Source organism: Ambystoma mexicanum, chromosome 1p (assembly GCF_040938575.1).
Source record: "Ambystoma mexicanum isolate Mex_15411 chromosome 1p, UKY_AmexF1_1, whole genome shotgun sequence".
In the NCBI taxonomy this organism is placed as follows: Eukaryota; Metazoa; Chordata; class Amphibia; order Caudata; family Ambystomatidae; genus Ambystoma; species Ambystoma mexicanum.
The window spans coordinates 1,458,230,277-1,458,252,808 of record NC_090921.1 but is presented as its reverse complement, the minus strand read 5'-3'; the positions used below and the strand labels follow the sequence as shown (position 1 = coordinate 1,458,252,808).

The 22,532-nt window shown below is 45.1% G+C and overlaps 1 protein-coding gene across 2 annotated transcripts in view; it reads left to right on the top strand.

Moving 5' to 3' along the window:
* The window catches only part of BCO1 (beta-carotene oxygenase 1), a 296,080-nt gene that overhangs the window by 106,373 nt on the left and 167,175 nt on the right, over positions 1-22,532 (top strand). For both annotated transcript variants that reach the window (XM_069607100.1, XM_069607101.1), the window contains exon 4: positions 21,471-21,618. In XM_069607100.1, the coding sequence (XP_069463201.1) occupies positions 21,471-21,618 (148 nt within the window). The remainder of the gene's footprint in view (positions 1-21,470; positions 21,619-22,532) is intronic.

The following is a 22,532-nucleotide window of genomic DNA, read 5'->3' as shown; positions in this document are numbered from 1 at the left end:
GTTTCTCAGCTAATCTCCCTGTATGTGGACGATACGCTTTTATATATCCGCGAACCAGAAAACAACTTAGCGCCTATTATGGCTGAGATCCGGGAATTCACTGCATACTCAGGGTACTCAATAAATACAGACAAGTCGGAAGTGTTCCCTCTCACATTGGCAACCAGATGCCCCGGTTCTCTATGCGATCTGAAGTGGTCTGAGAAGTCCATTCGATATCTGGGGATACCTGTCTCATGTGAAAAACACACGCTGTACACAGACAATCACGATAACACACTACAAGCCTTGAACACTAAACTGTTGCTATGGGACCGCCTGCCGATATCATTACATGGTAGGATTGCGGTTCTTAAAATGATAGTCCTGCCCAAACTATTGTACCTATTCGTGAACATCCCGATATGGCCCGGACGACCCTTCTTTAACAAACTTAGGTCAATGGCGACGACCTTTCTCTGGAATGGAAAGACTCCAAGAATAGAGTGGGAAAAAATGACTGAACCATACTCCTCAGGCGGCATAGCAGCACCTGACTTCGAACTATACTATTATACTGCCCAAGCCCAATTTTTGAAATACTGGTATTCCAAAGACGAGGGCCCCCCATGTGGCGATAGAGGAACTCACCACTTCCCCCCCGAATATACAGTCCGTAATCTTTGACGCACACTACAGGGACACATGTGACTTTAACCCGGTGAGCTGCACGATTGGTCCATGGAGGCCTATATTCAAAAGACTGGGAGTGTTGTCCCCCTATAACCCTGAAATTTCCCTTTGGAATTACCCTGGCATGCCACCAACACACGACAGCAGCTTGCGTGAGGCCTGGGATCCCAATGAAGAGATGAGACTGGGCGAGATGTTTGTTGATGGGAAGTTTGCGACCCTTCAGGTGATCACGGGGGCGCTTGGTAGGGGCCCACTTAGGACGCTGCAATACTACCGCATGAGATCTGCATTCTAGAAACACTGGGCGTCTTTTCCCGATGAACCCCCTACACACCCTTGTGTGCAGATGATAACGTCTGGAGACCGTCTGAGGATTTCCAGTCTGTACGCTGAGATGCAAGCACACTCCCCCACGACTAACCTAGTCAAGAATAAGTGGGAAAATGATCTTCAAATCCCCATAGACGACAAGACCTGGGACAGATACTGCTCCCTCACAAAGAGGGTTTCCCTGAACGCGGGTTTGCACCTGATCCAGTTTAAAATTATAAACAGACTACACTACACCCCGGACAAAATATCCAAATTTGTTCCAGATAGTCCCGGTGAATGTCCTAAATGCAAGGCGGATCAGGCTGGTTCGTTCCACATGTACTGGGGATGTCCGAGGGTGGCTGGGTTCTGGAGAGAGGTGGCGGATATCCTTGAAGAAATTACGCAAATCCCCCCCCGACATTAACCCCGCAGAAATATCTGTTTGGGGACATAGGCAAATGCTCAGAAAAGATCAGGAGGATATTTAATGTCTTCTGCGCACTGGCCAAAAAATGCATTTTACAACAATGGAAGAGTACTGCGCCACCCACTGTGAAACAGTTCCTTCGGGAACTGATGTATGTCAATGAGGCCGAAGAACAGTTTGTCCTCACCCGCCCAGCGATGAGTAGACCCAAAGATATTTGGGGACGCTTCAGAATATATCTGTGTGACATGTTTTCTGATGATGATGAAACTATGTAAATATACTACCTCGAGGAGATGTATACTATGAACTGCTTTCCTCCTTTTTTCTGTTTATTTCTGCCTGTAATGTGAAGATGTAACTGTGTTATGTATCTTTGTGGCCACTAATAAAAAAAAGTGTTAAAAAAAGAAGAAATAATTTACCAGCGTAAAGGAATTGCCTTTCCCCTCTCAAACCAGACAAATGACTAATTCTTATAGTATAGATGATATGAGGAACAAATTGGGGTTTGAAAGTAGAACAACAGAAATAAGAAAACCTATTTTTTCTATTAGGGACTTCAAGTCCCAGTATTCCCTAAGTTTTGGGACGAGGAAGAGGGCTGAAGAGGTGAATTGTTATAGGAGTGGTCAGTTCATTAATGTAGACAACTCAGAGCTGAGGTAAACAGAGAGGGTTAAAAAGCTTGCTAAGGTGCAGGCCATAGAGTTGGCTTTGCTGGTGAAGAGCAGAAGATGTCAGAAGCAGAAGGCACGTAGTTCGAGTTGGCAGCTTAGTCAGAAGCTGGAGGAAAGATGGCTGTCGGGACCACTGCATGGCAAATATCAGCTGCCGGTTCTGAAAGGGTCTGTATCCCCAGAAATCTGAAGTGCAGAGGTCACGCAGTGGGAAGCATGCGGAATGAAGGCTTTTCCCCCTTGTGACCCATTCTGCAGAGGCTACGCAGCGGAGACCATGCAGGAGGCTGTTTCAGGTGGCTGGCATGCACCTGTGAGCCTCAAGGCTGTCTGTGGTGGCTGGCGTGCACCAGAGGGCTTACAGAGCAAGAGGAGCTCCAATTGGAAGTGCTGTGGACGAAGGTAGACTTACCGAAGAGGTTTGCTGAATTGTGAAGAGCCATAGCAGCAGAAGGCCTCTGAGACGCAAAGGGAACAGAGGCGCACGTCTAAACCGGTGACTTCACAGGTTGTAAGTGACCCCAGCATGCTCTGTCCCCGCTTGCAATAGCCAATATTGCAAACAGCACAAGGGGGCTAATTCAAGGCATATAAACTCTGTAACTGATTGCCCATATTATATGCAACATCTGGTACAAGTTGGGACGCCCACACGTTGTCAACACCAGGAGAGAGGTAGGAAGAGACCCTATACCTGTTAGTCTTTGGTTGCTTGTGAAGTGGGGAAACAAGAGTGGCAAAAAGGCTACCCTCCTGGGAAAAGCTATCCAGAAGGAGAGAAGCATCATTTGCAGAAAAGTATTAAAGAGCATCAATGTGTATCTTGTATTCCTGGAAAAGTTGTAGAACGTCTTGAAGCTATCATTTGTCGATTGCTGTGAACTGTTGTAACCTCTTGTCAGTTGACATTGACCACAAAAAGCACTTGTTTTGAAATGCTGCTCGGGCAGGGGAGTATACCCGAATGGCAAACCTTTGGAGATTGTAGGCCTGGCAAGGAAGCAGACCAGGTGGAAGTTGGGGAAGTGCTACAAGGTGGTCCTGACAGAGACTTTTTATGTTGTTAGTACTAGAGTTGCTAAAGTGGAAAATCACCCTGACCAATATAAACATTGTTGCTTTTGAGGAACAAAGAACCTGTTCCACGAAGAAGAAGAAGAATCTTATAACATATGTGTTGGAACTTTCTGTTGACAAGTTGAAGTTACATCAGACCATATTGGAACTTTGTTGCCAATCAGGATTTCTGTCTGTTCTTTTCTTGAACTGTGAAGCAGAATCATGTTTAAACCCTGGGAGGGGAGTTTTCCCAGGTTCTGAAGAGAGACTTTGGTTACTTTGTGAACTCAATCATTATTGTTTTGAACTGCCATGCATTTCCTTCTTTAATTGTTGTATGTTTACGTGTGAGGGACAGATATCCTTTGTTAGAGTGTTTCTTTTAGTTTAATTTAGGCAGGGAAGTGGCATTTGTTGAGAAAACTTCACAACGTGATACATCTCACATTCTGACCCCACACATCTGGTTTAAGATACATAATAGCTACATACCTGTTGCTTTTTTCTCTAAAACATTGTTGGATAGCGAGAGAAACTATCCCGTGTTAGAGAAGGAGCTGTTATCTACCAAAACAGCCTGCATCGAGTGGAGACATCTCCTTTTAGGGACTAAACATCCAGTGGAAATAGACACGGACCATAAAACTTTGCAACATCTCCATTGTTTGGAATGAAGAAACACCCGGCAGGCCCGCTGAGCCTATTTCTTTGCACCAATGATTTCTGCATCTCTTACATGCTACGATCTGAGAACATCATTGTGAATTACATTTCACCGAACATGGAAAGTTCTCTTTTGTAGCCCTCTTTACCTGAGTTACTTCTCCCAGAGACAAAGTTAGTTTTTTCCATTTCTGGTTTCTTTCATCAACTACGTCAAGCCACAGCTACTGCCATCCAGCCCGTTGTTCCTGCAACCGTTAATGGCTCTCTTAACCACTGATACAGTCTACGATTTTCTGAGACACGCATAGTCATACCTGCCACTAAACTACAGCATCCAGTCAGGTCCTTTTGTCATGACAGTCTTCCTGCGCGTTACCGAATAGTGGCAGGATCCCTGGATGTCCTCAAAAGATACTTTTGATAGACCAAGTTGCAGACCAATGTTCAGGAATATGTTTCTGCCTGTTTCAACTGTCCCCAAGCTAAATCATCTACTGGGCAACCCCTAGGCAAGTTACTGCCATTACCAGTGTCCTTGATCCCTTGGCAAGCGATATCTATCGACTTTGTGGTAAACTTACCACCACCCCATGGATATACTGCTATAATGCTTACAGTTGATTATTTCATTAATATGGCCCACATCTCTCCTCTATGCAAAATACCTTCAGCTCTTGATATAGCTCAGGTTTTTCTCTGAGACATATGTCAGCATCATGGACTCCCTTTTAATATTGTGTTTGATCCTGGTTCGCAGTATACATCACGCTTCTGGGCCGCCTTAAGTAAACTCCTGGGAATCAAAAGAGCCATGTATTCTGCATATAATTTGCAGACCAATGGCTAAACTGAATACCTTAATCTATCGAGCAATATCTGCGTTGTTTGACCTTGGCGATTGACTCCACTTGGTCAGAGCTTTTTTCCACAACAGAGTTTGTTTATGATAATTCACAACATTGTTTCATAAAGGCAAACCCTTTTCTTTGTACTTAGGTATTTCATCCATGGGCCTTTCTGTTGGATGTGCTCTATTCTGCGTCCACTCCTTCAGCTGAAACTTTAATATCCAAGATTTGGGATGAATCCAAGGAGGCGATTGCCAACCTCTCCACTGCCAGGCTTGCTATGAAAGGATCTGCAGATTCCAAATGGGCTGAAGCTCCACACATTTGTTGGCGAGAAAGCAGAGCTTTCTTCAAAGTTCTTGCGCCTTCCAAACTGGCTCCATGGTTTATGGGTCCTTTTGACATATTACGCATACTTAACCCTGTGGCCTACAAGTTATGTCTTCCAACATCCTGGCGCAGGATTCATCTGTGTTCCATGTGTCCCAAATGTAGGTTTATCGGGTTGCTACGCATCAGATCGTATTCAACCACCTCCACCCGCTACTTTGGTTGGACCGGAACCAAATATGAGGTCAAGAGAATTTGCGACTCCAGCTAACAGCGTGTGGCCCTTCAATAATTGATTCACTGGAAAGGTTATACCATCTGTGACCAGACGTGGGAGCCTGTATCCTATGTATGCCCTCCTCTTCTGCTACGCTGTTCCCATGCGCTCTCTCACTGGAAGCCTGGCTCTCGGAGGGGAGCATACTGTTAGGCTCCTGTTGCTATGGGGCTGCTGGACGATCTCAGGCTGGGACGCACTGGGCCATTATGCTTCCACGTATGTGCCTCAGCAGTCTAGTGTTTGTGGCCTTCTTGTAACACCCCTTCTGGACTCCTCATCTACGACCATAGCCAGGACTGCTCTGCTTCGCATCGCAACATAGCCTTAGCGCTGCGGACATTCCCTATTTTCTGGCTTCTCCCCAGTTTTTGCTCTGTTTCTTGCTGTTCCCTTACTTCCTTCACCCTAGCTGCCCTTGGCTCTCAAGGCTGCTTCCTGGTTCTTGCCTGGGATTGTCCTCGTCTCCATAGCTCAGTCTTTGTATACCTGACACCCAGCACGTGCCCTCCCTGATTTCCATGTTGGCACATAATTTTCTTCTAATCCTCCATATCATCTATTGGGAGTTTCCCCATATTGGGATTTTTCTCCCAGGAGGACTGCTCTTACGTTAGCCCCCCTGCCTCCAGTAGTAAAGAATCAGAAGGCATGGTGGCTGCAGAGCAGGGCTGGCCTTATCTCTACCCTTCTGTTGTACACAGAGAAGTGAGCACTGACATCACAGCTGCTCCAGCTTGGTATATACAAAACCAGATCGAGGGACTGGGCCAGACAGTATAACAAAGCTCCAAACCCAGTCAGTTTGTGAGTTACTGGAGTGGAATGCAGACAGCGGTCAGAGATTGTTGAAAAGGAACAGAGTGAAGCTAAGAAGGCTGGAAGAGCAGAGTGTGGTGGAGAAGTGAAAACATTGAAAGGGGAAATGATTGAAAAGGTAATTAGTGTCTAGCAGCAGGAAGAAGGTTGTGAAAATAGTATTGGAGGAGGATGGATTAACATCAAAGGAGCTGTAGGAGGTTAATAACAGAGGCAAGGAGGAAGGTTTAACAACAAAGGAGTTGGAGGTGGTAGGAAGAGCAGGACTCGAGGTGAAATTATTATCTGGAGAGAAGGAGAGTAGAGGGCAATTTATGGAGAAGATCGCACTATTATACGAATGGTTTGAAAAAGTCAAAGAGAGGGTCAAGAGGATGTTGGGAGAGATTTACAAGTTGGAGTAGGTTAGACACTTTAAAAGGAATGTGGGAAGATTAACAGAAGGTTGGAGAACAGTAGGGAAGGAGTTTGTGTCATCAAGGGTGAGGTTGAAGTAGTTGGAGCAAACATTTGTTGGAGGAGGGAAGAAGTTTCAGGAAGATATCGCAAAGGAGGCGGAAAACATCAGTAAAGCAAACCCAAAAAGAGAGGTACTGCTGTTAGGGGTGAGTTCCCCATCTGAAAGGGGGGATCCAATGGTGGAAGGAGGCACAATCTTGTGGTATGGTGACGAGAGGGTCAGAACCAGCATAGGCTCTATTGTGCTTGATAGGTAGTGGGAAGCCTAGCCTAGCCTGTCAGCAATCCAGCCACCTCTACCCACAATTGCGATCTTGCGCCATCCAGATCGGCAGACCCAAGAAGGTAATGCCCCCAACCAAGGACTCTGCCAGTGGGCACCTGATGCCCAGGGACTCCCCTGCAACCGGGCAGATATCCACCATATTATAAGAAAGGACTTTATAGGGGATTCAGGACCTCCCCAAGCAAAGCCACACCAAGACCATATAGGGAGCGCCACTTCCTTCAGTAGGGAGTCAATGCAAGGACTTCAATTTACCTTTTTTTCCCCATCCCGTTTCTTAATTTGGCCTCAACATGTACAAAAATTCCTAATAAACCCTTATACACCTTTATATTTCAGTGAGTACTATCTGTTCATACCGTTGGTCGGTCCATATCAGCAGATATTAAAACAAAACAAGAATGATAGTTGAGTATTGATTCAATTTTCAAAACTGCCCAAAAGAAGATGCCCTATTCTTTCAGTTGAATGCAGTGATAATCAAAGCCAGGACACTGATGCACTTCATACAAGACAAAGCAGCTTAAGTCATCTAGAGAACCAGATCAATCGACTGGAGGCACCACTTATTAGTTTGATGGTACATGAAAGGGTTAGGCAAGATTGTATCCAGTACCCTTTGGGTGCACTACAACAACCCTGACCTCCTGGCAATAGGATCCCAACCTTTGGTATAAGTCTGTACTACACAGGTCGGTAGCGTATTGAGCAGCCAGGCTTATCTCAAGAGGGGTCAATGTGAGCTGTAGGGGATTTACACAGAGATTCACATTGACCAGTATTCAAATAAACTCTTGCACACAAGGCTTCTTGAGTAAACAATTATTAATTTATTTACCAGTCATTTAGAATAAGCCTTCTTCAGAATGGAGCAATATAAAACAACACACAAATACACTCCAAAAATACACTCTCTTAGTTATCTAAATCAGTAGACACCAATTTGGCATGACTCACAGACACTACCTATACCCTCAGGTGACATCAATTGCTAGGGTGCTGTGGACATTAACATATCACAGTTTCCATTCAGACTTTCTTAGGAGAGTTTAAAAGAAAAGAGGGATCAGAATAAAACAAGTATTCACACAAGGATTCTTAAGCAGGTAAGTACTTTTGATAGCCCCCCAATGCAAAGTCAGTTAACCCTTTCATGGAAGGAAGGCAAAACACATAAGCAGAAGAGAGAAGAGCCATCCATGGAGCCAGGCCACCCAATGTTAAGTTAGCAAAAGTTAAGGTGAACTGAATCACTTCTTTCAGGTAAGTAGAAAGTCTTTCACAATATTTTAAAAGTCTTGGTAGAATACTGTGGCTACTGGGCCACTCACCCATCTCGGTCCTTGGCCCAGCCACTCTTCCCTGCACTGCCTACCTGCACTACTGGACTGTCTCTGTATCCTACAGCCCCTTCTCCCGGCACGTACCTTGCACTTGCCACCAGCTGGCCCTATTATTTATCTTGTATTCTACTAACCATGTACTGCACTTTCCTTGCACTTGCCACCAGCTGGCCCTATTATTTATCTTGTATTCTACTAACGATGCACCTTTCCCCCTCTCCCCTTCCCCTTGCACTTTTCCCAGTCCCCTCTACCCTTGCACTTGCGCGATCTGAATGACACCTGGCCTAGTAGGATCGTTGTCTGTCTCCCCTTGTCCCCCCCCCGCATCGCACCTTGAAACACTTGTGTATAGGCGCGTTACAAATGCCATATCATATCACATCATATCATATCAGAAGCAATCAAAGTAGGGCCACCAGCTGATTAGGCTTGTGAAGTAAAGAAGCTGATAGCAACTCTATAGATGCAACCCAGCAAGTCTCCAGCGAGGACAAGTGGTTACACAACAAGAGGTAAGTTCTCTTAGACTTTACAGTACGTTTAGGTTGAAGAAAAAGTGCAGCAGATGACTTCTGTTCCTATGCAGCTCTGCATATCTCGCTGTTCCCGGGCCTCAGTCGTGGGGACAAGAGGGAGGCCTTCTCTGGACTCCTGCACTGCAATGGGACGGTCACCGCTCGCAACTGGCAAACTTCAAACAAGTGGCCCTTCTGTGTTTCAGCTCCTCACGTCTACCGCAAATAGCAACAACGCGGTTCCTGGTTGTTGACATGGGCTTTCCTTGCATCTCGGGTCTCGCACTCTGTAGAGGGGGCTCAGGCTAGTTCAGTCCTGCTTCCTGAGAGTCTGGAGGATCTTCCTGGAGCTCTTGGCCAGGTTAAAAGCAACGCACACTTACTGGTGTTCCTCTCCCTGGCTATCCGGTTCCAGCAGTGACTGCAGTTGAAACCCGACCAGCTTTGAGGGAATGTTCAGGTGGCTTTTGAAGTTGATTGGTCCCACCAACTCAAAGGTAGAAGTTGTCCTCCCAGGGGCTTCTCTGTCGATACAAATTTGGAGTTTCAGCGCAGCAGGGCTTCACCGGGCAAACCAACGGTCCAGGAGTTGCAGCAGGTATCCTCTTCAAGTTCTTCTTCGGATTCCTTCGTCCAGTGGTCGACTCTGCCTTCCAAGCCAAAAAGCCTTGCCTTTTATGCAGCTTGCTCCCATTCATTCCAGCCTAGCTGTCAGTCACCCAGCAGGGTGGCTGTCCTTGCCGGACAGCCATCCGGCCAATCACCTAAGAGTGCCTTCTTGTCTCCTAGGAGACTAAGCACAGGGAGTTTCGGGCACCTCCCTTGCTTCCTGCCCTGACACCCTGGAGCCAGAGGCGGGCTTCACTTGTGAATCCCGCCAAAGGCAAAATGAATAAAGGGACCAAACCTGGTTTGGCACGCAGAGTAAATCCCAAGAAGACCTTTCCACAAAGAAATGGCGACAAAAGAAGACCGGGCCATTTTGACAAAAATGACACCCATGGGTGCTTTACCGTGGCTGCGAACGCAGCCCGCGGTAACATCCCATAATGGTAGTAAAAAGTAAACCACTGCCACCAGTCATTCAGTGAGGAAAGGGTAACATAAAAATGTTAAATGAGAGGCTAGACAAAGGGGATACTAAGTAACCCCTCCAGCACCCAATTGTAGTATAGTGTGTGCTGGGTCTAGAAAGTTACAAATGTAAGTAAAGTCAATTTCACTTTACTGCTCTGGGAAACAGTAGTTTATCCCAGAGAAGATATTTAAACCTTTGGGAAATCTGAAAGACCCTGTGTCACTGCACTGAAGGTGCCGTGTGACACAATGTAATGGATGATGCCTATGGAGTTTGTCAGATTCCACAACCAAAAGAAACACAGTGTACAAAATCGTATTAAAATACATGAGAGTGGGAAAAGGGGCCTCACTCTCTCCAGGTTAAAAAAAATAAAGTCCTCAAAATCCAGAAAAGTTGCTGGGGTCTAAGGTAGAGGGAATTAGCACATTTCTGAGAATTCTCCCTAACAGAAAGTCAAGATTTGTGTCTCTTTACATAGAAGCATCCAGATTGAATGCCAATCTGTCTTTGCAGCCACAAAGGGGCATGCCACCTATCAGGAACTCTGTTCTCCATCAGTAGCCTCTATCAGGGGGAATAAAGGAAAGGAAGTCTAGTGAACATCTACTAGACACAATTTCACAACCCATAAAGACCGGGCCTTTCAAATGAGGTTGATACCCCGCCTTTCTTACTTCTCTTTGGTTTCACCGTTGACCATTCCCATCTTTTGGGGGTTCTCTGGGCTCTTGTGTGAGGGTCCCTAACTACCTGGTCTCCTTCCTCGATACTCAGAATTCTTGCTCCTTCTTCATAGGAGGTAATCCTGTATTGCTTCCCCTGCCACTCGAACACCAGACCGAACAGGAACGTCCAACGATACTCAATGTCCTTTTCTCTGGGTGCCCTCAGGACCGGAGCCATTCTTCTCCTTTTGGACAGAGCTATTTGGGACAGGTGTTTGAAAAGCATTAATTCAGCCCCATTGTAGGTTATTTGTTTTGTTTTCCTCAATGTTTGCAAAATACATTCCTTTGTTTTGTACTCTTCGAGGGCTGTCAGAACGTCTGTAGGTCGCACCTCAGGTTCCATTTTTGGGGGGCCCACTCTGTGGATCCTATCCATTCACATTTTGAGTTTTCCGTCTGCATCCAAAAGATCCTCAAAGATACCTTTGAACAATGTTTTGAGGTCTGTGTCTATGACTTCCTCAGGCAGATTTTTAATTCGAACGTTCTACCTCCTTGACCTGTTTTCCAGGTCTTCCGTCTGAAGTTCGAAATTGTGGCTCGCATTTGCCAATTGTTCCACCCAAGTTTTTGGTTTCCTTGAGTCCTCTGTCAGCTCTTGAATTGCTTTATCGTTTGTATCCACTCTCTCTTTCATTTTATTCACTTCTCGTTTCATTTCCTGTCTTCTCTCACTATGGTCATTTGCTTTTGGACAGTGTCTGCAATTTTGTCCCCAAATTCACTGAAATATTGCTTAAGTAGTGACTGTCTCACATTTTGGTCCTGTTCTTCTTCTGTTAGAGGCCTTCCTTGATCTGTCTGGTCTTGGCCTTGTTGCGTTCCCAGGGGAGTGCTAAGGTATTTCCTCCACATCTTCTGAGATTGCTCTCCAGGGCTTCTTGGGTCCTTGGAAGCTGTAAGTTGGGCCATTGCCCTGCTTTTAGACATTGTCGCACACCGCCCTTCCTCTTGGTTTTGCCTGGCCTCCTCGAGCCAATGCTCCTTTCCCACCAGATTCACTTTACAACCCCCACCTCTGCTTTGGGTAAGGCAGTTCCTGCCTTGAGTCCTTAGAATCTCACTGCCAGAGGGTAGGTATGTTCAAATATTCACCAGAGGCTTTTGCTAAATGTGGGCCTCCCTTGTAGTGAAGTCTTCACTTGTGCTTTAGGAGCTTCTTTCAGGTGCTGGCCCTCCTTCCCCACCCAGGGGGTGTCTGTTATCCCTTCTCCCAGTGAGCTTTTGTATGTAGGGAGTGCCTCTACAACAGGTAGTGCTTCTGTGAGTTAGAGGAGAGCAAGACCCCCTTTGGGCTATTGCTTCTTAGTTTTGATCACTGTCTGATGTCTTTCCCTCTCCCGCTGGCAACCACCTCCGGTTGAGTTGTAAACCCTTGTATGGGTGCTGGCCCTCACTCCCCAATTTGCTGCTGGGCCATTTGCCTTCTGGGGATTACCCCCATGATCTTCCGGACTCCTGATTGGGGAGTTGGTGGCTTACCAGAAGTCTTGACTTGTGCTGTTGTCCCCTGTGGCCACTCCGCTTCTGATCTCTCTTCCTTTCTGTCTCCCGTGTACCCGTTGTTGCTGCTGCCACCGACAATGTGGTCGGTGGAAGGCGAACCGGTGAATGGCTGCTTCCTTTTATTCTTCCGATCACTCCGTTGGCAGAGCTCTATCCCGGGCACCTTTTTCTGCTCCTGCTTGTTCCTTCTGCAAGCCACCGGCAGTGCTCTCGTCTCACGGAGATCAGGTGTCTCCTCGGGTTCAGGTGTCTCCCCTCACTCGTACTGGATTCCCAGGACTCCCTCCTCAAGGTAGCACTCAGAATGTCTATATTGACCTAAAGGCATGATACTTTTTAACTGAATGGCTCCCTTCTGTTTTTCTCTAAATAGACCCTTAAGGAGAAATCCTTTGCTATAGGATTGAGGGATTATCATTCCCCATACCACTGTTTATTTGGAAAAGATTCACAAGCAACAGATAAATCCTCTGTATTCATCATTAATAACTTCATACATACAGCTTGCAATATACAAAAAAAGTGAGTACTTAGTTTCCAGCCCTTGAGTCCCAGCATGCACTGTCAGCAAGCCTCTTCCATCATCTTTCTGTGTCTTTTCATGTTTACCACAACTTTGATTAGCCACTCACTACTTTCATGATGTATTTATATACAGCTGTTTACTAACAGTATCAACCCTCCTGAGGAACCAGACAATCTTATTTGGAGAAACAGTTGGCGAGAGTATTTTGCACAGTTTTCAAAAATTGAGGATAAATTGCATGGTTTTGAAGGACTTATACTTGATTATACCACACATGTGGATCAACATGCAACTGACCTTTTGCTTTTGAATTTCAATTTTATAAAAATGACTTTCTCACCACAAAGAAGTTCTATTCTTTACTTTCAATCTAAAGGGTGCACATATACTTCAGGTGTTTTCTAACAATTAAGTACTTCACAACACTGGGCAGCCTCAGCCTCCCTCCTTCTTCCTCTCTTTCCCGAGCTTCCGAGTGGTCGTTCCTCCCTTCTGGATCACTGGACTGCTGTCCAAGCATCGCTGTATTCAGAGGCGGGCTTGGAGCCCAGAAGGTATGTCGGCTTCCCGCTTTACTGCTGCTCTCGAATTTCTTTGGAAGGGAAGGGGGGAGTGATAGCCCCCACCACCGCAGGCTCCTTCCACCGCAAATACGCATGCCTGGAGAGGGATTTATTGCATATTTCGCAGTGCTTACTGCCCCAGGGTCAGGAGAGCAACAATCACGGCGCTCTCCGATTGGCAGCCATCTTGGACTCGTGGCCATCCTTCTTGTTGCACTCTGGAGTTTAGCCTGGTGTTCCTATGCATCACTTTTGGATGGATGCTGCCTAGGCAAAATGTAGGGGCGCAGATGTGGCCTGGAGACCTCTTCCTGTCCTAAATCTCCTGAGGTCACCTTGGAATCCAGGACGAGATACAGAGGACCGAAATCAATGGAACCAAGAGTCAAGAAAGGGATGTAGGTCAAACGTTGTTAGTGGCTGAGAAAGTGAAATGTACCCCTTAAGGCGATCTCCAAATGGTGGATGGTGAAGCCTAGAGTCTTTATATTAGACAAAGGAGAAGCCCTCCAAATTCAGGATACAGAGTGTTTGCTAAGCCTTAAGAGGCCCTCATTGATTGGGCAAGAATGCCAGTAGGGACCAGGCAAGGGGATGTGTGGCATGTTTGATTTGTTCTGCCTAAACTTGGCTTTCGAGCTACCCTGAATAAATATTATTTTAAATCCCCATTTCAGTGTCTGTGTGCAGTTGATCCTCCACAGTTCTATGATATCCCCCAAAAACCAAGTGGGTTAGCTTCACTGGTTACAGTGAAAATGGACCGCATCTCACAAATAAAGACACCATGTAACAGTTACAGGAATAACTAGTGCAAACATCTACATCTCTGAAAATAAACACCTGGAAACCAGTTTAAATGAATCTCCTCCAGGCAGGCTGAAATGAGAGAGAATAAGTACCATTTGTTCCTTTACATACTTGTATCCCATTGAAAAAAGGTCCACATGAAGTTGTTACCACATCTGTGTAATCCATCTGAATTCTAATTGAGTATTATTGAAAACAGTCTTTTCTGACCTGCATCTTCAAGTTTGTGTGCTTGCTCTCTTCCCCACCTTTACCGATCATAGTGGACTGCTCTGAGAATGAGGAGAGGAGCTTTGCAGTGTGGATAGGGGCACACACTTATAATGCCAGCCTTCGGGCATCAGCTGTTTGGGTAGGCTCAGTAGTAACATTGCTTGCAAATAAATGCACAGCAAGTGCAAAACCAAAATGTTTGTCTTTTTAACCATTATTCCCTTCACCAACATTTACCCTACTCACATAGCGAGTGCTGCCATCTCCGGGTACACAGCTCCTGCCCTAATTTGAACTATTACCCGCTCTTGAGAAGGAGCAGCTGTACTTCCCCATCTTTCAGGTTTACCCCCCTTTCAGCTGTAACTATTCACCAAGTGGCAATACCACTGCAGTTCAGATGCATTACTCTGTGCTGGAGCTAATGTAAAACAAAAATGCAAAACGTACATGACTTCAAATTAGATGAACAGCTTCAGCTGGCCTACATCACTTAATCAATCCTTTTTTCACAACCCTGCACTAGTGCAACCTCTATGCTTTAAGCTTTGCATAACAAGCTTTTTTAAGCATTGCAAGCCAGTAAGCAAGCAAGTGGTACCCAGTAAGCATTATTTACTGGGTGCACCCCCAGCCTGGTGGTTTCATGAAAGACCAAGGTTCATCTTATCTAGGACAAAAATTCAACTAAAGGATGTTCTGAAGAAGCAGCAGAAACCACATATGCCTGGATGCAAATTAGCCACAAGCCCATAATTCGGGGTACTGTTCTAATTTGATGGCTTAACATTGGAGAGCATATCTGATTTTGAGGAACCTTTTCCTTTCCTGTTTGGCCCATTCCTATGGCACTGTTTACATGTGGGGATTGATGTTTACATGTTTCTAAAACTTCCACCTGCTTCCAAATTCCACTAAAATAATCCAACAACACTATTCAACCCTTGTCATCAGATGTTCCACCTGACTTGCTCATGGACAGTGCAATGTCCTCCTATGCTCAAAGTATTAAGGAAGACCTTAAGAAATCCTTAATTCCAAACCCACCGATGGTGCTTTTTGCAGGATGGGCCACTATTGTAATAAGGAAAGGCTTAGGCAAACTACATACCTTCAACTTCATAACAACGTACCCTGGAAATCATCCACAGCACAATAAAGCACAATCATGAAGTCGCGAGAATGCCCTATGTTTCCCATTAATATCTCCACATATCAATTGGAAGGTCTGTTATGGTTGGTAATAATGCAATAAAGCTACACGTGCTGTTATGATATCTTCATCAATGAGCCGGCCTCAGCTTTATTTCAAGGTCACTCAAGAACCGGCTACACGTTTTTCCTTTATTGTCACCATCGGCTGCAATACCTTTTTAGATTAATATAATTATCCTAAATTTCCCCCATTTTATTGGCAAGCAGATCAAAAATGGGCCAAGAGACAGACCCAATCTTTGTATCTCTACAAATTGAATGTGTCTCAAATGTTATTTAATTTTCTGCATATCCTTGCTTGGAACTCTAGCTCCGGCGTCACAATAGTTTTAGTTGGGGCTACTGCAATAGGCTGTATGCAATGAATCAAAGAGTTAAAGAAAGTCTAGAATCCTGTCTTTTTTTAGCTTTAATATGAGGAACTCATCACTTCTTCTTGAAAGCTTCTGTGTTTGTTTCTGGTTTAAATCACTCTTCTGTTTTGCACAACTTCATATATGTAATAGGGCTTGGCAATCAGTCGTCAAGGGGCCCCTTCAAGCAGTTCAATACCTACGTTTCCTTAGGGCGGGTCCATGCCACCAGCAGAGCTAGTCTTTAAAAAAAGACCATACACGTAGGACAATAGTACAATAAGGAGCTTTTAGGGTACTGTTGAAAAACAAATTACTTTGTGTGAGTGGTGCACCCTCATCATTAGTCAGGAATTCAGATGCACCATGTTTATGCTTTTGTTCAGTAGAGATCTTTGTAATGCTGCTTTAGGACTCCGATACAATTACGAAGCCTTGCACTCACCAGGCCTTCAATTGGTAAAATAACAATGCTGCCCTGTGTAACAAGGTACCAGCCTCTTTGGTACTGGGGCCATCAAAATTCAGAGTAATGGGGGCCACCGCTCTGAATACTGTAAGGGTGCAGAAGTACGACTCTGACACAGTGACGGCATGTTTGTTGGCACAGACTTTTATTTTTATTAAAGTGAAACAAATAGAAAGGCTTATCTTGCCATATTACTATGAGGGGTTGCCCTCCCTCAACAAAAATACTAAGGACTCTGTCAGGATGTCCGTAAAGTAAAATGTCCACTGTCCTGTGTCTTTCATACTCTAAACTAACTAAAGAAACGTGGGTGTCTTCTTAATCTGGAAGGAGGCCCCTCTCATTCTGTATATAGACTGCAAGGTTCAATCTGATGCAAGAATCTTCAAGTTCAAAGTTCACTTCTTGAATGCTCATTTAACTATATATACAATACACGTCCTTGCCTCAGTTCACACATGTTCTATCAGGTCTGGTTCACTAGCCGGCCAGGCCTAACCGTAGACTTTGCTCTTTACAGAACAATGTCGAAAATATCACCAGGTCACCAAAGTGATATCAAGTCTGGTTCACTATACTGCTAGATTTGATTGTGGCCTTCCTTTTCCCAAGACACCAACATATACACAACACAGTTCGCAGGCCTCTGGGGGGAACATCTTCCTGTGTTCTTGCATCAGCTCATAAGTCATAAGTGTTCTGTCAGGCTAGGTTCTCTAGCCTGCCAAACCTGACCTTAGCCTTGACTCTTTACATAAGTGCAATGGTGAAAAAACATCTCCAGGTCACCAATGTGATATTAAGTCTGGTTCACTATCCTGCCAGACTTGATTGTGACGTTCCTCTTCCCAAAACACAATTTCCAAGTATCTCCAGTTCACCAATGGGGCATCCAGTCTGGTTCACTATCCTGGCAGACTTGATTACATATTTTAGAGTTCCAAAATGTATTTCTCTGAATTCCAGATCTTTTTATACTTTCTCTGGATCTCCCCAATTTTCTCTGGGCTCCAGCCTACTCGACCTTGTGCTGGTGTGAGTCCTTGACTCTTGTATACCTCTCTGACGGACTTTGCCCATTTCTATATGGGTCTCAGACCCTGATGTGCTCTGGTGGGACCACCCCTCATTCATATGGATCCCAGACCCTGATCTTCTGTTTCTGTGGGACCCCTGTCCCGATTTCACTTGTTGCCCACTTGAACAGACCTGGTGTACTCCCCTACCAAGAACTGTTCAACATAGGTTTTTTCATCAGTTTGCATCAAACTGTATAACTCCTCTGTTATCCCTTTTTGTTTTTCAGGATGTATTTATGTGATTTACAAAGTTTGCATCAAATTGTGTAATTCTTCTGTTATCCCCTTTTACTTCTCGGGATGCATGTTATTCACATTGTTCGTATCAAATTGTATAACTCCTCTACTATCCCTTTTTGCTTCTTGGGATGTAGTTATGTGATTCACAAAGTTCGTATCAAATTGTATAATTCCTCTGTTATCCCGTTTCTCTTCTCGGGTTGCATATATGTGCCTCTTTAGTCCATTTAGCTCCCCTTGTGCCCAAACAGCCAGTCTGACCCTTTTCCTGCCTTCGGGAAGTCTTGGCGTGGCCTCTGGTCTCTCCTAGAGGCAGAGCGGGGCTTCTGTGTCGGTGCCACACTCAGCGTTCTGTCTTTGGCGGCTCTGCAGTGTGAGACTCTTCCCTCATGTCCTTCGCTCTGCCCGTTCATGTTCTCAGTTGGCTTTTACTGACCAGGCGTTACTTCTCTTTGCCACCGGTCAGGCCCCTGCTGCTTTGACCTACTGGATAGTCACTTCTATCCTTCACAGAGTCTCTGCTCCCAGCCTTCAGGTCCCTCACCAAGGAACCAGCGTATCCTTCCTCGCTCCTTGCGGGCTGGCTTCACACTCTTTTGAGTCCTTCTTCCGTTTTTATGATCGAGGCTGCTTCTTGAAAGCTGTACCGCATCGTTTGGTTCTGCTGTGGGCTTTTGTCCCCCTTGTTCCATCTTCCTCGTGCCAGTAGTGATTTGGATTTTACTTCAGTAAGTCTCACTCTTCCTTGTCACAGTATTATTGATGGACCCCTCTACTCTACTGAAACACATAGAGGTATGGGGGACAAGATGGGACTGAGTGGGGTACAAGGTCCATGGGGACAACAATGGAGCGGGTGAAATCTACGTTCTCCGAAGGCTATCGTCATTGGTCCCATGGAGGGGTTGCCTCCCCATAAGATCCACCAGCCTCACCTCCCTGGCCTCCTGGGAAAAGGCTTCCCCCATGGAAGCAGTGAAAATACCCTGGGATTCGTCAGAATTCCAGACCCCAAATGGTCATTTGTCTGCATAGACCTGCTAGAGAAGTCTGCAAATCCTCTAAACACACCTCGATGAGTCAGAAATCAGTGTTAAAACAACCATAGACCCACTTATTGCTACTTATATGTTCCAAGATGTCACACAGGCAGAAACACCCACAGGCAGCCAACCCTGATCCAGCTGATACTGGGAGAGAATACAAAATGGTTGTCAGCCCTTTTGTCTCCTCAAGAAACCCTTTTTCAGACCACATGCACATGGTCCAATCAGGAGTCAACCCAATCCCTGCTATAAAGGTGCAGGCTATAGCCCGAAGCTCATCCCTGGATCTGAGAGATAAGCATATCAAAAGCAACCAATCCAGTCAGTCTGCATTACATCTGGGAGACCTGGCAGGAGGATAGCAGCAGACACTCGGAGACCTCTGTCCTGGACGCCCTGGGTGAGTGAAGCATGACGGCGGGGACTTGGATGTAGAGGAGACTGGTGTATGGTAAGAAGATAGAAGCATGACATAGTGGGGAGGGAGGGTTTTTGTAGTTGATCAGCTTGTGTTTTATCTGGACGGAGGTAGTTGACCGTAAAGGATCATGAGCAGGCTATTGGAGACAGAGAAGGGAATTATTGTGGAAGTAGGTTCACATCTTGGAGGGAGCAAGAGCTATCATCTGAAAGGTAGAAGAGGCAACACTTGTTGGAAGAGTGAAACTGGTTGGAAGGAGAGAGGCGAGTATAGTGTGGGAATAAATAAGGAAGGAGTCACCTAACTGGAGAGCTATAGATAGGAAAAGGTTGAGATATCATCAGGGAAAAGGATTAGAGAGGTAGGCATTCACTGGGAGATACAAGTGGGAGAGGCTACATGCAAAAGGATTGATGATCGGGGAAGGGGCTAGAGGTTAATCCTGGAGGTCGGCTAGAGATTTGTGGTACAGCAGTGAGACACCAACACAAATAAGAGAAGTTGACCCACTACACTAAAGAGGGGGCTAGAGTTGGTACATCTTAGGGGGCGAGAGAAGGAAAGATGACCTAGCTATCTAGTAGGCGTAGCAAGGGTCTGAGGACAATATTTTCATGGGGAGTCCAGAGACGGGTGTAACAGTGAGAGGTCACTGCACTGGGTAGCAGGGAGGCCAGCATAAGCTCATGCAGGATGGGCACTACACCTAGGAAGATGGGGAGTGGGAGGAAGGCGAGAGTAGGCAACACTTTTTTGCTTAACCCCCCTACACGTTTGCCCCAAAGCAGCTGGCAAGTGCCGACCTTGTGCGCTGCCTGGCCGATAAAGGGCGACATTTATCCTAATAACCCCTAGTAAAACACTTCAAACCATAAAGCAAGTGGCAACCCTGGGCCACGTCTGACAGTAAAGCCTGTCATTCTGTCAAGAGAGAACCACAAGGAAAAGGCTTAGGAGGTAGCGGTTTGGTAGGCCTCCGAAATATCTGCTATTCCAGGAGCCATGAGGTCCAAGGCTCATAGGAACCATTCTCCAGAAGCCTCCAGAGGGGAACAGATGCCCTATTTGAGGAGCAAAACTATGATTAACTGTTTCCGGTTTGGAGACATGGGAGGATTTGTTGGGAGTTTTGCTTTGGCACCAACCAGATTTGATTATGGATTTTGGAACACCGGCTGAAGAACCCTTTGAAAAAATATTGGAAGTCTCTTTGTTTAGTAACCTACGAATCCTACTGGCCTCCTCCCTCACACCTCAGACACAAGAGGGGAATTCCTGTGCTTTTTGGATTTATGCACACCTCAACCACCCCTTCCTGAAATGTTAGCCTTATTATCCTGACCCATAGTTTTGTTGATTGAGAGCACAATCATCCTGGCAACTTACATGTCTTCAAACTTATTATTTGTGCCTGGTCTATGTTCTGACGGCACAGTGATGGTTAGTCATTCGAGCAACCCGCCATTCCTGCTAAATCGCTACTCCTGTATTTTGCAGAATAAAATGCATTATCTCCCTAAATGTGCTTAAGCAGGAAGCATTTGAACTGAAAAATGTCAAGTGGGGAAGCACTGTGAGAGAGGGCAGGCTGCCATCATATGCATGCCCCACCCTACTTCATGGGTCTCGAAAAGGACCACCAGGTGAGTGAGACAAGTTTACTTATAAACATACTTCCCTTTCAGGAAGGTGGGCAGGCTAGAAAAAGAAATAAAATAGTTGTTTCACGGATGCTAGAAATCCCCTGCCCATGTCTAAACTGCCTTCTAGAAATAGAAAAGAAAATGTGTGGGAAGGCTACCCTCCAGAAATCGCACGCTCTAGAAATATTTTTTTTAAAGGTTCTACCTTGGAAACATAAAAAAATATTATTTTCACAATTTCTAGCAAAGGGCTGGTATAATAGAATTGTTTTTTTTAATTGCTAGTGCTAGAATGGAATAAATATCATTTCTTGTATTGACCACCCCCTCTCAAAATATTATTAATTCTATTTAAAGACTGCCCCCCACCATGGAAATAGAAAAAAATACTAATTTCTAAAGCAGGTCAATAATTTCGAAAGTAGGTGACTTTTGCAAGAAAAATTATCATTGTGATTTTCGATGACCTATTTTTATTATGTGAATTGACAAATGTGAATTTGTATTTTATTTTTCTGTATCAAATGTGCAAACGTTTTTTCTTAACGGAATATAAACTAAAGGCACAATAAAAAAAAAATTTAAAAATAATTTTTGTTTTCCTATTTCCATGTAAGACTATAGTGAGCTCCAGAATCTCACCACACTATTCGCTAGTCGTCCTTTCTTTTTTTAGTGTTGATCTGATAACATTTGCTGGTCCATTTTTGTTACATTTAAGTACTTTTTCCGCTCTGATGTTTGCAACTACTGTGTGCTGATACTTTCTTCTTTGATATCGCAAGGTCCTGTTTCAGAGAAGTTCCAACCTGCCTTTAAAAAAACATTCTGAGGAAGCACTTCTAACACTGACTCCAACATATGTTTTTCTTTAGGGCCGCCTCTTACCTGTCACATGCCATCCCTGATTTCACTGACAACTGCCTGATCAACATCATAAAATGTGGTGAAGACTTCTATGCCACCACAGAGACAAACTACATAAGGAAGATTGACCCGAAGACTCTGGAGACGCTGGAGAAGGTACGGCACAGACTCTTTATACCTTTCAAAACAAGCCCATCACTTTGTCCTACGAATGAGATTTTCAATGTCCACTGTTTGCAGTGTGGGATTTGAATCCCTGCTGGCAATGAAAACTGTATGTGAATAAGCAAAGGAGGGCGAGTACTATACTATGTGACGAGTCATATATTTTCAACAAAAAGCCTATCACACAGAATGTATTTTTTGAGGGAGGGCATAAAGGCTGTAATTGTATTTGTGTCTACTGGATTTGCCAAATAATCTTTGGGAATAAGTCCATAGATGAAGATTCATGCTCTCCCATTCATCATGAACATACCGTCCCTAGTTTGGGGGTTATATGTTTAAAGCATTCAAGACCGAAACAATACACAAATGCAAGCTGCGTGCAAGGAAAAAGAAGATTCTTTTACATGCAGAGAAGCTTTCTCAAGGCCAGTGGTGCTGGAAGGAACTGTAACTAAGGCCACCCACTTTATCACTCCTTTGACTAAGTGCTCTGACTGATCCGGAGAGTGGATGGTGAGATATAAAGAGGCTCACATGACATCATAAACTCTGTGATGCTGAGCCTAGGGGCAATGCGGGGAAGATCCCGATTACCCCACATGCCACAGGCAGGAAGCAGGGGCTCGCTGCATGAGGCCCACAAGGAAAGTCTGTACTTTTAACGGGCAATGAAACTGATGTGCTTAGAACAGGCAGGGCTCAAATGTGCACTGAACATTGGCTAGTGATAATTGACTCTTGGTGAGTAAGAAATTATGTGGTGTGTGTGCAGGTATAGAATTGAGGGGGCAGGTGACTTTTTATGGATGGCTAGCCAGTTGCACATTTTCTCCCCTTGGTAAAGCTAGTGGCAAGTCACTCAGGCATCCTGTTCCTTTAAAGGATCCAGAATTCAGCTTGCA